At 53.6% G+C, this 18,307-nt stretch overlaps 1 protein-coding gene across 1 annotated transcript; it reads right to left on the reverse strand.

The window, feature by feature from the left end:
• Positions 1-9,996: 9,996 nt before the first annotated feature.
• LOC119094444 (exostosin-2) lies at positions 9,997-17,303 on the reverse strand. The gene is made up of 10 exons (XM_037217502.1): positions 17,044-17,303; positions 16,216-16,354; positions 14,973-14,993; positions 14,798-14,870; positions 14,280-14,449; positions 13,150-13,333; positions 12,365-12,531; positions 11,441-11,584; positions 10,780-10,908; positions 9,997-10,221 (listed from the first exon to the last, which is right to left on the reverse strand). Exons 1-10 carry the CDS (start codon positions 17,301-17,303, stop codon positions 9,997-9,999), a joined length of 1,512 nt encoding a protein of 503 aa, XP_037073397.1.
• Between the last annotated feature and the right edge of the window lie 1,004 nt (positions 17,304-18,307).

Below are 18,307 nucleotides of genomic sequence, written 5' to 3' on the forward strand. Positions count from 1 at the left end.
GGCTCCACCCAAAAATACGAAGCTAATGCCGTATCGAGACAGGCCCGATTGCATCTAAAAGCATCTCTGACTTAGGGAGGTGTCTCCCTGGAATGAGCTCACCCTGTTTAAAGGGACTCATGCTTCACCCTCATGAGCGATCAAGCATGTACTATTTTCTATATTAACCTAGATAGCACTACACAATTAGGACCTAGCGCCATGGCGTGATGCAGTCCTTCTGTTATCCCCTTCGGCGCAGTCTGCCCGTCGGACGTGGGGTTCACACCGTGACCCCGCTGTGCAATCACGCTCACTCCTTGACCTCACTGTACAATCACCCTCTCACCGTGACCCCGCTGTACGGTCGCGCCCACTCCGTGGCCCCCGGCCCGGGTTCGGCGCGCGCTCGGCCGGTCACGCGCGGCATTGGCCGGCCGCTGTCGGGTGCGGCGACGGATTTAGGGAAGGTGAAGTGGAGGGCGCCATAAACGACGGCTCCCATATCGAGCGCGGCCTTCAGCACGTTTACCAATAGCTGCCCGTCGGGGTGTTGTGCCCGTTTGGTCTATGGCCGTCGTTACGGCTCGTCGGAGACGGTGAAAAGCTCGCCACGTGCGTTAAATCGGGGGCCATATGCTCGCCATTGGTGCTCTACTTAGGCCTGTGTAGTCTTCTCAGCTCGGCTGGAGCCCCTGGACACAAGAGGAGGCACGGTCCTGACGACTACGACGTTTAAAGGGAATGTCTGACATTTAAGAGTTTTGCCATTGATGTTTGATATCAAGGCCTGGGAAGAGACTGACCGCGATTAAAACGTCGCACACTGGGCGGTTTAATGCTGTTTGTGATGTTTTGTTCTTTTTTATCAAGAAGTGCTGCACGAATCCTTAGCCACGAAAGGATTCGGCCACGCCATGACATCACACCCGACGTCAAATTCAACCAATCGAGTGGCAGCTTCGGTCGGCGACGGAGCCGTCGCTCCCTGGCGTTGTCGGTCCTGTCACGATGCATTCTTGCTTTTTGTTCTGCATGGACCGGTATGGAACATCTCGGTCGAAGAAATTACACCTGTGGTCAGGAATCGGAGCGTTAGGTGAATTAACAAGGTTGCGGCTGTGGTTCACACCTCGTGTGAACTTGTATTCTGCAATCTAGCTATCTCAGGCCAAAACCCCATGCAGCATCAGGCATTTCCTTTACGGGCCTTGCAAGTCCATCCAGTTAAATACCTGAGCGTCCTAGTCTCTGCCGCTTGAACCCAGCGCCGCATACTCAGCGGCGTTTTATTAGTTTTTGGTGTGCCGACCCTTGCCATCATCTCTGAGAGTGAAGTTTTTACGAGTTTGTTCCGAAACTATCCCGAATCACCCGGTCAGTGTATTCACAACCAAGGGCAAAGTTTAGTGGGATAGAATAGGCTGAACTTTTATGGACGACAGAAGGGATTTTCTGAAGATATTTTGTGTTAATGGATGTTTATCTCCTCCAGCGCCTGGTTCGGATGGTGGTGTTCAGGCCGGAGCCTAGGTAGTCCGGCCTTCATTCTCAGTTACCACGCATGCGCGCATCATCTCAAGTTTGAACACGGTTTAAAGCAGACGCGAAAGCACTGTGAGTTCGGAGCTCTTGTGGTGAGCTATCGACCCTCAATATACCAGTAAGTTCTGATGAGAAGACGTTACAGAGCAAACGCTGGTTGAATTGACAGCTTACGACATTTCAAGCCCAGCATTTTACGGTAATGGGTTTAATCGAGGAAAGCATGGATAGGATATATGTTCTGGTCTTAGCACAGGTGACTCTGCTGAACTATTGGCTCACATATTTAACAACAACTAAGGGCGCTTGAAGAACTCTGTGTGCAAATAAACAAAAGGTGTGCCGATGGGCAACTGCTGTGCACCACCGCTGGTGATACCCTTTAGGCACTGTCTTCAGTCATTTTTTTCTAGCTAAATGTGGTCCAAGAACAAAGTTGTTCATCCGTTACATCGATCGCATTTTCAGCGTATGGATCCGGAAGTTGAGCTCACCGCCGTATTTTTTGAAAGAACAAATCAACACACCCTAGTATTTTCTCTCAGTGGGACACCTTGCACAAGACGTATTGATTTCACTCCTTGACACCCCTTTTGTAGCACAACCAGATAGAAGCCCCACCAAACTTTTCACACATGCCCGCTTGCATCATGCTACACTAGAATTCGGAACTAACTTCTAACTTCTCGGAAAGCGGTTCTTATTTCACAAATGTGGGAGGCGGCGTGTGCATATTCTAGTCCACAATCCCGCGAACGTAATGCAACGGAAATATTTCTTGTTTTCCCTAGGAACAGGTGCCCATACCACCGAATGAGGTCTTCCGTTTGTGTCGCAAGCTCTCGATGTAAAATCGAGAACGTGAAAAAAATTTAAGGCTTCGTCAGGCTCACGAAGAAACTATAGAAAAGCAAGAAGCACATGTAAAGATCTTATAGATGACGAGCTGCGTAAACAGATCGACCCGCTGTACGATCGAGCGGTTTACACGGCTGCGGGGTGGCGTAGACTAATGGCCTGAGTTTAGAGTTCACGTGAGCCAGATCAGCGCTAGAGAGCCCGATGTGTCCAGCTGAGAGTGGTATTTGCCGTACATAGGTAAATGCACTGAAAGGGAGACGCACTCAGAACAACGTGGTGTATAAAATATATTGAAATCTCTGCCCAGTGATATACCATGCGGGAGGAACAAAGCGTGCCATTCGTGAGCGGTTTAATGGACTCCTTGGAGATGCACGTTTACGGAGAACGTACATACAACCAGCGGAACACGCGGTAAACCGACACACAACGATGGAATATGGCGCAGCAAATACGAACCTAAAATTTAATGAAAGCTAATGAAATGCAGATCTCGTGCTCTTAGAATTGCTGTACATTTCTAATTTTTATCAGAGGCTGAGCAAATAAACATCATCGCGTAGATCAGCTTGAACGGTATTGTTCAGGGAGTGCACATTTAAAAACGGCTTTCTGTTCGTTGTGATGAGTAACGATATCCTCCGGCAATTTCATTTCTTTTCTGACGCTCGTTGCTGGTCATCAAAGCCGTTCGGCTCAGCCGTCTTTGTTTCCAGCAGCTCTCAGTAGTACAGTGTGTTGGGTGCCAGGGCGTGAGAATTTGATTCTCAGAATGTTCGTGCGGTTCGGGCAATGTTTGTTCCACCTGATGATCGTGGTAAGTAACTTTCGAATCTGATGCTGCGAATGGTTCGTCATAACCTTCCGGCTTGGCCGCTTGTGCAGGCCTTAGCGGAGAACCCTTTCTGACTGCATGCGTCTTATGTGGCTTCTTCAAGTTTTCAAATGCAGTTTTTGCATAAACACAGGATTTGGAGGCCTTTCTTGTTGGTATTAAGTAAAACTTGGCAGGTTTTGCGTGGGTCAGGTTGTTTGCATGCTGCTACCCCAATGTCATTAGCCAACAGATATTGGAGACAAATTAAAGCGCTGGAGGAAAACAAACACCTACAAATTCTACAAAGCCTACCATCGATTTACGTCAGAATTCGTCCCGGCTGTCTGATCGGAATGACTAGCCTCGCCCTCTCCCCTCCTCAACATTGCAGGGCGCCGGCCGGCCAGTCTCTCGTCGTCAGCCGGCCGTCCCCGCCTGGGGCCCCGGACCGGGGCCGGGGACGGCGGCCGGAGCCTGCCGCCGGCGCGTGAGCGGCACAGGTCGGCGCCGCCGCAAACGACTTGATGACACCGCCGGTCGGCCGCTGCCGGCGGCCGGCGGCCGCGGCCAGCGCCGGTCGGGCGCCGCGCGGCGGCCGCGCGCGCTCCTAAATACCACCCGTAAAACGGGGATTAGCGCGGGTCGGGCTATTGGAAGGCAATCCAGGTGACTTCTGCGTTTTATGGAGGATGTTTGGCGGGTCGCCCGATGGAGAGGCGTTTTGTTTAGTTTAGGGCGGATAAATTACACCAACATGACAAAGCAGAGCGATCGGAGGAGCACTGGCGCCGGGGGTGACCGGTGGTTCAAATGGAGGCGCGCCTCGACCAGCCGCCACTGCGGACGGGTGGTGGGGAAGTAGACACGGGCAGAGCGAGGGCTAGAGAGGAGACAGATGTCGCATAATCGGAGTGTTCAGTTGAGCGTGCTGTCAGTCACAAACAAGCCAACAAGCACAGCAAGCTAACGACCTGTCTAGGTAAAAACGTGTGCTGTTGGGTTAAACGTTAAAAAGGACGGCTTTCACGCAAAAACACTACACCGCCGCTAAGCTGACCCCTGCGAGGATCAGGTGGTAATGCGCGTAATCACCCATGCTCCCCTTATTTTGGTCATGCGAGTCGCACGTTTTATTGGTTACGTAAAACAAGGCGATGACTGGCGAATGTTCAAGCGCCATGACTTTTCTCTTTCTCCATTCGCCACCCAATTTCATCACAAAAACATGAAACGACCTTTTGTCAGTGGCCTGTAATTGTACTGCAAAACTGATGATTGGAAAATATCGTCTCTAATTGTTTTAACATCAGCTACCAAATAAGTGACATAATGCAATTATGTGCCTCGGATATCGCTTTTTAAAGTAGTAAAATGCATGTGAGGTATATCAAATAGCATAAGCTCATTTTGTAGAGCTGAGGACAAAAAAGGGAGTCCATGTATTTTGCTTTGCAGCTTTCTCATGATCCAGTGAAACTTCTTTAGATTTCGAATGGCCCTGGAAGACAGGCCTTTAATTAATCTCACATTCAAGTTAACATTCCCTGGAATTAGACCATAGTTTTTCTCCCAACACGCATCTGTTAACTCTTAAGTTGTTAACAGCCGTAATAGTGCCCATCACCTGTAGCTTTTGTCTTCGGTCATGACGCCAGGGATTAAAATCATGTCGTAATGAAATCACCACTATGTGATGCTCCTCTCTAAATTGGCTCTGTGTTGATTTTGTATAATCTATGTAGCGTGAAGACGGTACTCCAGGCGAATAGGAAGGTATGAAATGAATCAGACTATACCGCAACTTCATACGTATGTAACAAAAAATCATGTGCTAATACACCATTTAGGGGTACAGGAAGTCCTACATGGTTCTTCCTGAACAGGTAGAAATGTAATTTTCTAAACATTTGGTGACCTCAGCCCCCTAACTTGGGTTTCCCACTTTCTTGGAAGAGCTGGACCAACTAACCCTCTTTCCTCCCAGTTTTGGGGAGACAGTCGGCCCAGTCTGAGTAGAAACCTATTTGTTGGAATATTTTTGGGGTAGATAAGGTCATTTTTTACTACTCAGTCCCCCCAAAAAAACTCATTTTGCGGAACGACGCCCCTGTGAACAGCATTGGCGGGTCAGGCGTTGCAGTCTTCGTGGGGGCGCGGGAGAGCGGCCGGCATGGAACTTCGCCCGCGGCCACCCCAAACCAAGGCCGCAGTCGGGTGGTGCTATACTTATAATATACACTGATGAACACTTTTGAGGAAAACTGTAGCTAGTGTAAGAAGTACTTGATGTTCTAAAAGAATAAAATGATAATGAGCAAATAATGTCATAAATCTGGGAGGCCGGATGTGTCGCTCTCTCCTCGCCACATGATATTTTACATAATGTCTAGTTCTGTTCATTGTGTTCACGAACTTTTCCATCAAGTGGCCTATTGTTTGATTCCATGTAATTACAATAGTTGTATGAGTACAATATCGAACATAATAATAAAACGACCACATTCGCACGTTACTAACCATCCAATCGTCTACACAACTGCGGCAAAACAAAATAATCAATCAAAATTTAAATCGCCAACGCATGTTGTATGTTACATGTCAAGTGAAAACACACACTTGGCTATTCAGACTCGATAGAAAAGAGAAACACAGGGAGTGCGTGGTCATTTTCGAAAATCGTAGCGCATCTTGAGTTCTTTTATCTCTATCCTCCACCGAGAAGCGCTGATTTCACACAAAAATGAACAAAACGTCACATTTGGATTCTCGAGAACGTGACAGTGCGCCTGTGCTGTTGCGTGCAAATAAACACCCTGAAAATATCGATGCCCTCCCCCCCTCCCCCCTCAACATTAACTGGTGTCGAGGTCAATGCTACAGGCTGAAATCGATCTGTATCTTTCATTGGTACATTACGCAATTGGTGTTGCCTCTTCTGTGAGATTTGATGATAAAAATAAGAATTTGTAGGTCAGACTGGAATTTTCGGAGACAATCTGCCAAAAATGGCATCACGGCTTTCCAGATGTGCATTTTAGGGCAAACATGACGGGACAAATTCCCATTTTCGACTGATTGGGGAAAATATTTCCCTGCCTACCTAGTGGGTAGTAAAATTCGTGCATTAAGAAATTGAAAACACACAGCGAGAAGTCGTCAAAACGTGATAAGGAAATATGGAAACCAAAGAAGTCCGATTTCACTACTTTTTTGAGACGAACTCCTTGCTCTCATTAGTCATTGAGATGCAGTGCATTTTCAGTGCTGTTTTTACGTTCAGTCATACCGAACTCTCTGGTGGTTAGACAGCCGTATCCGATCGATAAAAACGCCAAAACAACGTACAGAATGTGATAGTACATTTCGAGTCACATTCGCCGTCACATGATCACAATTTTGTTTGACTGTTGTGCTTTTTTCTTAATTTCTTATAAATCTAGCCAAAATATTTTGATGGATTTCTGGGATCAGAGTTCACGATAAGCGGTGTTTTTTTTTGTGTGTGCAAACCCAGGCCGCACCATCCAATGGTAGAATTCAACTTCAACGGCAGAATTTGGTAGCGAAATATTAGCGTGCGGCATTGCTCGGTGCGGCCAATTTCGCCCTCTGACCTCACCTGACCTTGAGCGGCGGCTGGCCATTCCGAGCAGGGGCAAGTATCGGGCGTCGAAGCGACTCGAACCCACCCTCCCCGCCACAGCTTGGTCGGGAGGAAGGCCTATTAACTGATTGAGCTACGTGGGAGGGACTTCTCCAATGCTGTACCCAAATAATGGACAAGTGACCAAGCTTCAAACTATGGGCATTACCTGGCGGATTAGACTAGACCAAGGATTATGAGTTGGACCGTCGTCGTCATTGGGGCTCTACGACGCACTCAGCTGCTGAAGCTATATCTTAATTCACACTGCGTGGCTTCCTTTTTGCCCAGACGGGGGGGGGGGGGGGGCTCCGCCGGAACTCGAACCCCGTATTTCTGGTTTCTTAGACGCGCAGTGTGGATTGGACCGGAACGTCATCACAACGCATCAGTTAAAACGAGCCAGAATGGGCCGAAACGAATGAAATGCCGGTTACCAAATGTCTGAATGATCCTATTGCTTGTCGACTTAAGAACAGGCGTTTAATCGTAATCATACCCTTCGCTACGTCATGTCCGAGAGATTACGTATTGGCCCATCGAACATTATTGTTGAAGTAAATGCGTGGAAGACTGAGGTACACTTTGTGGATACCATGGCACCTTGTTCTGCCACCTTTCGCTCTTTAAGTTGCAATGTCAATAAAGTTTTGCCTTGAATTGAACAAAGTGGAAGATTACGCCACTACCACATGCTAGCAATGATGACAACTCGTACTTCACTCCGCACTTCTGCGCTGTTTACATTTGCTTCCTCGTCGTCGTCGGCGTCGTCAGCAGGCTACTAAAGTTCAGGTTACGACAAATACGATACTTTTGGTAGATACGATGCTTTTGATACTTTTTGGTAGACACGATACTTTCGATACTTTTCGCTACTTTTTGCCATTGTTTCGCTGGGTTCTTTTACACGGAAAGACATAACATATTTAGACTTTGAAGCAGACAGTGACCAACGGGTTACACCGACCGAATACCACAAGAATCCCTATACTACGTAGTCTTAGTTTGCTGACCGAGTTGTGGTTCCGATCACATGTGAGATCGGGATTGTGGTCGTCGTCATTCCTGGTGCACTGGTGCGAAATGGCGACAGCAGAACGTCAGGAGTAAAAGACAGCATTTCGTCCTTCAAAACACATTTAAATGGCCGCTGGCATTTCATATATTTCGCATGGTTCACCATGTTAGTGTTTTGTCTTTATGGCTGTTTAAGATGGCATATTACATTGCATTACTGAACAATGCCGACGTCATAGTTATCAACAATGCAATTGCAACGAGCACACTTTTAGGATTTATCATTATCCATCCCTACAATCGTAAAGTTTTTCTCCTCGTCGTCCCAGCTACAATCAGCGTGATGCCTATATTGCGCTCCTAAATTTCGACGAAAGTGTACTGCGTTGCAAAAAGTAGCAGACGCATGCCTACAAATATGGTTTACCCGCGAATCCATCCTGTTGGTAAAGCAGGCAAATCTGGCCCACACATGCGATGCGTGACCATATACTGACAGCGGCATTGGAAAAACGAACTCCTCTCCACATGCCGCATCACTCCATCACATTTGGGCACAGGTGAAAACTCCATCTTTCAAAAACCGCGTTTTACTTCTTTATTTTAGAACGGGATGTAAGCTGGGGCTCAGAACGTAGCGTTTGAGTCCAACAAATGTATGTCAACTCTATTTTTCGCTTTTCAAAGAAAATGAAGTGTTTTTACAAATATCACCATCGGATGTTATACTGCTGTGGCCAGTATAGTTCTTGCGGTGCTCTGGCACTGGTTTTTCAGCATGCTTTATGATGTGTTGCTAATAACACCAAGTTCATCGAGGTCTTCTCTGCCATTTTTCATCATGCATCGCTTCCTTTCATTGCAAATATCAGCAGGTTTCGTTTGGTGGGATGAAGAATTGTCGCATCATTTATCATTGACATCGTGTCATTGATATTTCTGGTCTCATTTGATCGATGGAATTTTAGCTAATGCTGTTGAAGTTTGTATCGGACATGTCGGATCAGAGCGAGAACCAATGACACACCCCAAGTGACGCTGTTTTGCTCCTACATCATGTCATAGATTTTGCTGGCCCACACTTTTTGAGATGTCATGCGCCTCAAAGTGCGCGCTGCTGATACATCCCGTATATCTTGAACTGGTCCGCTGAGTCTTGGAACTAACATCGAAAGCTAATAAGCAGGAAGCTCAAAAGTATCCCTAAAGAAACAGTTTCCGAATATCGTTTCAACATCTGAAGCAATACGACTAATGCCAAGTTGTTCAAGCCTTGCTGAGCAGCGAGGGGGCAGTAAATCCCATTCAGTTCCGAAGCCACTGCTAGAACCCTGCATCAAGCACTTGTCTTGCTGACGTCTTGCATCGGTCAAGGACCTGGCGGTGACGGTGGAAGTGTTGATGCATCTACTGACACTAGATGGCAGCAAGTGTAAAAAGCAGAGGCAAGCAGAACGGTTTCACAGATAACTTTCGGTACTATCCGGTACTGCTGAATAAGCCCGACATGTTCACACGAAAGACATTCTGCATCGGGCTATACACATCAGTTAAGTAGTTCTAATAAATGGGCAATAAATAACAATCTGCAACCAATGTACTACCGCGCGAAGACGCACAATAATTATGATATTGTATTAAAATGTTTCATAGCACAACATCTTGTAACACTTCGCTGACAAATACATGGCACATGATGACGATAAACGACGATAAACGACGCGTAGAACACGGATTAAGTATCATTAATAATCTTCACAGTTGGCCTGTTGTAACCACAGTAAGCTCGTATTCTTCCCTACACAATGCGTCACATTTAGCCTAAAACGGCGGCCGCTGATCATGATCAGGAGTCCAGACATCACATTATAACGCCTGCACAGTCCAGCTCAGAAAAGCTCTCAGCCTCCCTCGCGGCAGTTCTCAAATTCCAGGGACAAGACCAAACCTCCCGCTTCGTCCACCGGGCGACCGGAAACAGATCTCCTGGTACAGCTCCCAACGTGGTCTCCTTGTAAAAACGAAATCACAACCCGCTGCCATCGGTGCCTGAAAGCCTGACCGCCGCGGAGGGCGGCCCCCTGACCCGCTCCGACCCCTCCAGCCGCGGCGGCGGCGGCGTCCGGCCGCCTCACAGACTGCCCACGTCGTTGTAGCGCTTGAGCTTGGCCGGGAAGTCGTCCCGGTAGAGGACGGGGTCGGCGCGGAACTGCACCCTGCGCAGCGGCATGGCGCCGAACGCGCCCACGAAGTGCTGGATGCAGTCGGACCGCTCGATGAAGTGGTCCACGTTCGCCGACAGGTCGCCACCGCTGCAGTCGGCGGACGTGCACTTGAACTTCTTCCGCGCCGCCACCTGCCGGCGCCCGGTCGGGCCAGGTCAGGTCAGGTCAGGTCAGGTCAGGCCAGACCAGGTCAGGCCAGGTCAGATCAGATCCCGTCACGTCAGTTCAGGTCAGACCAGGTCATGCCGGGTCATGTCAGGTCAGATAGTCAAGTCAGGCCAGGTCAGGTCAGGTCAGGTCAGGTCAGATCGGGTCGGATCGGGTCAGGGCGCCGCATGGCGGAGCGCAGGTCCGCGAAGAGGACCAGTGGGAACGCAGGGACCAGAAGAACCATGGCGGTGACACACGGAAATGATCAGCACCGGACGCCACCTTTAAACCACCCCGCATCATGCCTGTCCACAAAGGCATGCGCAGACATCAACTTGGACTACTCTGGGCAGATGCGTTGGTTCGCCCGCCCTGTATATTGCGACTTCTCAGAAATGGAACTGTACGATACGTGTGTCGTGGGAGGACCACGGGCACGCTTAAATGTTTCGGGCGCTCATGTCGCAAGAGTTTGTTATCTAGTGCGTCCATATCAAATTTCATTCGGGTGGGACGCCGTTATTGCACGCAGTCGTTACCTTGATGGGGGCCTTGCCCGTGACATTGCTGACCAAGAAGTTCATCGCGATATCCTCACAGTTCATGTTGTCATCCACCCACTGTTTGATGTTGCCAGGGAGGGAGTTTGTGTACCGATAATTCCAGTACTGTAACAGACAACGCGTCGTCGCATATCGATGCTTCCCACAATCCAGCGAAGAAAACGTCATAAATACGGGAGAGCTGGAAAGAAACACAACCAACAGGGAGACACACCCGGGTCCTGTGATGTCAGCTTATCGGAGGCAAAACTAAGCTCACCAAATCGGCCAGGACCGATTAATACCTGCAGCGATCTATAGTGTACTAATGGCGGTCGGCTCGTTCGCGTCAAGCCCCCAGGCCAGCAGGGACAGACCACACGGCCCGACATAGGGTGAGGCCCGTCCGACTCTCATCAACGCCGACCGCGCAGCAAGACCAGCCCCAGTCATGGCGAGAGGTGAGTGACGTAAAACACTATTGCCGTGCGACCTGCGGTAACCAAGCGCGGAGCCCTGTCCCGGTACTGCCGGACACCACCTCGGTCTTGGCGGACAAAACCTGTCTTGACACCGATCAAGCTGGTGAGCGGTCCGGATGAGCAGCGCAACCACCCCTGCGCTAGCACGCCGACCCGAGCGTGGCCTGCCGGCTGACCTTGTGATAGAAGGCTGCGCCGGTGAGCACCATGGACAGGTCGCTGGTCCATTCGGAGTCGTAGCCCCAGCTCTGCGTGACGTTGTTCCACACGTGGTTCCGCGACGGAAAGCCGACGATCCTGTCCGGGTATTCTCGCCACACCTAGCGACGCGGACACCGTACCGCGTACAGGTCGGGCAGTATGCGGCTTGGACACGGTGCTCCCGCCACACCTGGCGACGCGAACACCGCACCGCGCACAGGTCGGGCAGTATACGACATGGACACGGTATTCCCGCCACACCTGACGACGCGGACACTGTACCGCGCACAGGTCGGGCAGTATGCAGCATGGACACCGTACACAGCAGTACGGGCACCGCGCCAGTCGGGCCACACTTCGGCACCAGTCGGGCTACACTTCGTCACCAGTCGGGCCACACTCCGACACCAGTCGGGCCACACTCCGGCAACAGTCGGGCCACACTCTGCCACCAGTCAGGCCACACTCTGGCAACAGTCGGGCCACACTCTGACACCAGTCGGGCCACACTCTGGCAACAGTCGGGCCACACTCCGGCATCAGTCGGGCCACACTCCGACACCAGTTGGGCCACACTTGGGCTTCCGACCTCCTCCGCCGTCACGCGTATGGCATCGCATAACACACCGAGTATGGCAGAGAGTTTGGACGCCCGCGTCCCATCTGTGCGGGTAAGATGCATCAAAACGTGGCGTGGTGAGGAATACCCAGCAACAGCGCTGACAAATTCTCTCAAAAGAGCGTTCTACGCAACAGCCTTGCATTAGCAGTAAGCGTAACCTGAGCAAAACTGATTGGCGTTGCTTCCTCCACGACCTTCGTGCCGAAGCTCTTCCCAAACCTCCCCGCCCCCGCGCTCGCGTTTCGTACCGAGGGCCCGCGGGCGGCACCTGACCGACCTGGTAGCCGAACTCGAGCTCGTCGACGGTCAGCATGGTGATGTCGTCGTCCAGTGCCAGCACACACTCGGTCTCGATCTCGTCGTACGGGTAGAACCTGTTGCTGAGCAGGTTGGCGCCCGTCTGCACCACCTTCAGCGGCTTCGAGATGGTCGGCCACAGCGACGCTGCGGAGGCGGGCACGGCGTGTTCAGGGACAACTACGACATCGTGACGCCCGGACGGCGGCCACACGTGAACGTGGACGTGGCGCGCGGGACGTGACGCGGACAACGCGCGGCACACCTTACGTTAAACAGGAAGCGTGCGAGGGTGTGTGTGGACAGGCTACAATGAGCGCGTGGATGCCAATTAAAGCGGCATGTTTAAAAGCAAATGGAGCCTGAGCCACGCTACAAAAAGCATCACCAATCCAGGCTCGCAGCGAACCGGGGCCGGTCAGGCTAACAATTTTAATAGAATAGCTTTAATAGAAGCTAACATTACTTACAATTGGCGTCATCTTTTTCGCAGGAATTGCAGCACTGATTCGTGGAAATGATATGAAAAGGCTACTAGATGACGCTACGCAATGAGGTATGGATGGCTCGGTGGAGTATATAACACGACACCACGCAGGAGCCAGCAAACATCATTTGACAGGAGAATAATGACGAGCATATGTTGTGACTGAGCGCACACAAACTGAAGCCCATGTAGGCCAGTGGACATGGGACCTCCACAAGCGAAGCGCATTGTCACAGAACTCTTTACGAGCTCCGTGTAGAGCCTGCGCCGGTGCTCACCGCTGGGCGGCGCCTTCTTCTGGTTGTTCCACACCACGAGCACCTTGGAGAGCGAGGGCGCCAGCGCCACCGTCTCAATGATCTGGTACAGGCTGTCCAGCCGGTCGTACGTCAGCACGACGGCGGTGAAGCCCTGGCTGCGCGGGGCCGTGTACGGCACCGTCAGCGGGTACGCCGGTGACACCTGCCGGGGCGCATCCCACGCTAGTGACGTCACACGTCCTGGCTGCAGGCGATCTCAAGGCCGTGTACAGCACCGTCAGCGGGTACGCCGGTGACACCTGCCGGGGCACATCCCACGCTAGTGACGTCACACGTCCTGGCTGCAGGCGATCTCAAGGCCGTGTACGGCACCGTCAGCGGGTACGCCGGTGACACCTGCCGGGCCGCATCCCACACTAGTGACGTCACACGTCCTGGCCACAGGCGATCTCAAGGCCGCGTACGGCACCGTCAGCGGGTACGCCGGTGACACCTGCCGGGGCGCATCCCACACTAGTGACGTCACACTTCCTGGCCACAGGCGATCTCAAGGCCGTGTACAGCACCGTCAGCGGGTACCCGAACGACACCTACCGGAGCACGCGCGCTAGTGACGCCACGCGTCCTGGCTACGGGCGGTCTCAATGCCTGTATGCTTGGCGGCGGGCCGCCTCGCTGTTCGTAGGGGGACCGGCAGCTTACTCGATTAGGGCACACTACTTCCCGCCCACCGCTTCTGGCGAAATGCGTTTGGGTCGCTTTAAGCGCTCGCTATTCACCTCTGCCTGCGATGACCATGCGGACAGTGGCAGCGGTCCCGCTAAAAGTCCGGAGACGTCGTGACGTCAGAGGACAGGACAGGCCAGGGCGAGCATTACGACACGCTTTGTTTTCGTCACAAAATGCTTCCAATGGTGAGGGACTTGCAATTGAGAGGTGGTGCCAGAGTCCACGCAACAAGCGCTGCTTAGCGTGGGCGCTAGTCGCAGAAATCCATCCCCTACAAGGTCTGGAATAAACCTACAAGACAGCCTCAATGACTATCGGATGCGGCGGGTTCTCCCGCTCCTCGCACGAGCGGACCGCAGGCACTCACCGGGTGTGGCGGGTTCTCCCGCTCCTCGCGCGAGTGGACCGCAGGCACTCACCAGGTGTGGCGGGTCGTTCCACTCCTCGTAGGAGCGCGCCAGGTGCGGCATGACGCGGTCGTTGACGATCTGCAGTGTGGTGAGCGCCATCTCGCGGAACGAGCGTAAGTAGCGGCGCCACACCCAGGCGCCCTGGCGCCGCATCTCGAGCCGTCGCGACTCGGACACCTCTGCCGCCGCATGGAGACGGTCAGCGACGGCGCGTCGGGGCGGCGCTCGGCGACGGCGGGTGGCGGCCACCGACGACCCGGCCTGACCCCTTCCCTCGGGAATGCGGTCATACGGCGAACGCCGACGACGATCGCACGATACGGCGATCAGCCGCGTCTCGGGGACAAGAACTGAGCGGGTAGTGACATGAAAACCATCGTTTCGGCCCCACTTGGGTCGGAGGTAACTGGATTACTCGCCCGCACACCTCGTAGTAGCACACATGGGCGGCCAACCAGCTCTCCCGCCTGCACTCCGAGCCCAGCGGCCACCAGCGCGCAGCCCCACGCGTCGGTCGCGGACCGCACCTGCGAGTATGTCGGGCAGCCGGGCCAGGTCCTCCTCGTACACGTGCAGACCGATCCGCGTCCAGTCGAGCACCTCGGAGAAGGGCATCACGTACAGGTCGGCCGCCACCACGGGCACGCAGCCAGCGGCCAGCGCGTCCGCCAGCGCCTCGGGCCCTAGGTGGGCGCCGCGCACCGCCAGGCAGAACTCGGCCCCCTGCCGGCGGCGGAGCCCGGGCGTCAGGCAGCACGTACAGGGTACCAGCCACGCACCAAGGAAGCTGACATCGGACCAGGGGCGTCTACACCACATCAAAGATGTTGGCGTCGCCCTGCTGTGAGGCGGAGATCGTGCGAAAGCCTTCACAGTGCAGTGTCTGTGACTCCAGAGCTGACAGTATTTATAGTCTGTCGTTCGCTCCGGGAAACGTCCGACCGCAGACAGCGGCAGGCAGCCCGCTCCGGCGCAGCCCCAGCACCCGCCGCCCGGCCGCGGTCCCGACGACGGCGGCGGCGGCCTCACCTGCAGCGCGCTCCAGTAGTCGTGCCGGGTGTCTCCGTCGCAGAGGCGGTGACCGTCGCCGGCGCAGCGGTGCAGCACCAGCGTGCGTCCGCTGGCGTCGGCCGCCGCCAGCCGTCGCAGCGTGCGGCCGTACTCGCCGTGCAAGTCCGGCTGGGCCGACACCAACAGCCAGCGGCTAGAACAGACTGGCAGTCAGCAGACACCAAAGCCAGCGGCTGGAACAGACTGGCAGTCAGCAGACACCAACAGCCAGCGGCTAGAACAGACTGGCAGTCAGCAGACACCAACACACAGCGGCTAGAACAGACTGGCAGTCAGCAGACACCAACAGCCAGCGTCTAGAACAGACTAGCCGTCGGCAGACACCAACACTCAGCGGCTAGAACAGACTGACAGTCAGCAGACACCAACAGCTGGCGGCTAAAACAGACTAGCCGTCGGCAGACACCAACAGCTGGCGGCTAGAACAGACTGGCAGCCAGCAGACACCAACAGCCGGCGGCTAGAACAGACTAGCCGTCGGCAGACACCAACAGCTGGCGGCTAGAACAGATTGGCAGCCAGAAGACGCCAACAGCCAGCGGCTAGAGGAGACTGGCAGTCAGCAGACACCAACAGCCAGCGGCTAGAACAGACTGGCAGCCAGCAGATACCAACAGCCAGCGGCTAGAACAGACTGGCAGTCAGCAGACACCAACAGCCAGCAGCTAGAACAGACTAGCCGCCGGCAGACACCAACAGCAGACAAGAGGAGAGCGGGACCGGCACCAAACGAGTGCCGATTGACTAGCGGTCACACCGACCGCGCCACCATCCCGGCGCACAGTGCGGGGCGACCGGTGCTGTCCACTGACCGGGGCGACTCCGGCTCGGCCGGCTCGGGCGGCGCCGGCGGCTGCTGGTCGTCGCCGCGCACCGTCGGCAGCGACACATCGAAGCCGTGCCGGTACACCAGGCTGGAGAGGCTGGCGCCGGCCAGCAGGGCGCGGCCCAGCCGCTCCGTTCCGGTGCCAGGCCACACGCTGAACACCAGGTGGTTCTCGCCGTCCTGCCAGCTGCACAGCGGCGACGAACGCGGCGTCACTGGCTGGTGGGAGAGCACGCAAACAGCAGCGTACGCTGGGACCCGGGCCGGACAGGGGATCGCCAGGCAACGGCGTATTATCAGGTGCTTTGTCGAGGCCTCTCCTGGCCGAAGGGCATTGGTTGCTCGATAACATCAATGCCTGGCATTACGCGTGACTTATGTCAAGATATCGCCATCACTGATCAGTAACACACGGACCGACACTTATAAAGCGAAATACAGCTAGCCCCCTTTAACCAAGTCGATGCTGAATCGTAACATATTAGCCCCGTCCAACGAGAATGACTATCAGCAAGCCCAAGCTCTCAAGAAGCACAAGGAAAATTAAAAGCGCTGTCAATCCCTCTCCACGCCGTGGCCAGTCTCTACGCCACAGCGGGCCGGCTCGCTTACTTGGGCAGCGGGGTTCGCTGACTAGGGCAACGAGGACAACTCACTAGGGCAGCGAGGTTCGCTAACTAGGGCAGCAAAAAACGTTTGGTAGGTCAGTGATAATCGCTCACTAGGGCAGCGAGGCTCGCTAACTGGGGCAGCGAGAAACGCTTACTAGGGTAGCGAGGCTCACTAACTAGGGAAGCGTGAATCGCTTGCCAGGGTAGCGAGGCTCGCTTACTAGGGCAGCAAGACTTGCTTGCTAGGGCAGCAAGGCTTGCTTACTAGGGCAGCGAGGCGAGCGCGCGCGTTGTCAGTTCGGAGTCGATCCGGTTCGCCAGCGTGTCGATCGCCGGCAGGAAGATGCACGCCTCGTGCGGGTCGTCTGTGTAGAACGGGCTCTGCTGCACCGCCTGCAGCACGTCCAGGTACTCGCGCGAGAGCGGCACAAGTGCCCGGCCGCGCTCGTCCGCGTACCGCGCGTACGGGTACACGTACACAGCGATGCGGCTGCGGCGCGCGCCGCCGCACTGGTACACGTTCATGCAGCTGAAGTGGGTGCAGTTGGCCTGGGCGGGCGCTGGCGCGGCGCCGGGCGGCAGCGGCAGCAGCGGCGCGTGCTGCAGCAGCTCGGCGTCCAGCCGGAGCGCGCTGGGCGCCGCCGGCTGCAGCAGGCCGCGCAGCAGCAGCGCCAGCTCCAGCAGCGCCAGCGCAATCAGCAGCAGTGCGGCCAGCGCGAAGTAGCAGCGCGGCGGCCAGCGCTGACGCCGGCCACACGACTGCCAGCGCGGCAGGTCCCTGGCGGCGGCCATGGCGCCGCCTGCCGCCACACATTGAGCAGTCACTGTCACTGAGTGGTTATGAATGACCAGCTGTACAGATTTTCATGATTTACCATCCAGCATTTAGCATTGTGGCTTTTTTACAAACAATAACTTCCTGAGCCATCACGCTGACTCCCGGCCTGCTTGATGTGCAGTTGTCTGCAACTGATTTACATGTTCACCCCAAGCAGTGGAAGCTGGTAAGAGTAAATAATTTGGTGCTCGACTTGCAACTTGTATGTTGAAGCCCTCAAATTTATTGGGCATATCTCTGGCTACAGGGATTGCACAATTAGCAGGACATAAATCTGGACAGAATAATGTGGCAGCAATTCAGATAACTATGCCACAGCTGAGGGAAATGTAAGAAATCTAGTCTTCAGGCTACCCTCACCTTTGTAAATTATTACTCTTATGTTAAGTACTGAATATGGTGTTTTCTCTTTTGACTCTAATCTCTCTGATTTTAATGTCTGCCCCAAGATATCATGAGTTGTTGTTAACTGCTGTGAACTGCTGCAATAGAGGAATTGAACACCAAAAATTTATAACTGCCCCAAACATCAATTATGTGCCAACACAACCCCAGTAAAATCCAGTCTAAATCTACCATGTTTTGCAAAGTGGATGATAATCTGCTTTTTAATGTTTGTGGTCACCTGGAAATCATACTTATGCCTCATGATGTTACCCTCAGCTGTCACATACATCAGCCGGCTTGATAG

Source organism: Pollicipes pollicipes, unplaced genomic scaffold (assembly GCF_011947565.3).
Source record: "Pollicipes pollicipes isolate AB1234 unplaced genomic scaffold, Ppol_2.1 Scaffold_4002;HRSCAF=4701_pilon_pilon_pilon, whole genome shotgun sequence".
NCBI classification, from domain to species: domain Eukaryota; kingdom Metazoa; phylum Arthropoda; class Thecostraca; order Pollicipedomorpha; family Pollicipedidae; genus Pollicipes; species Pollicipes pollicipes.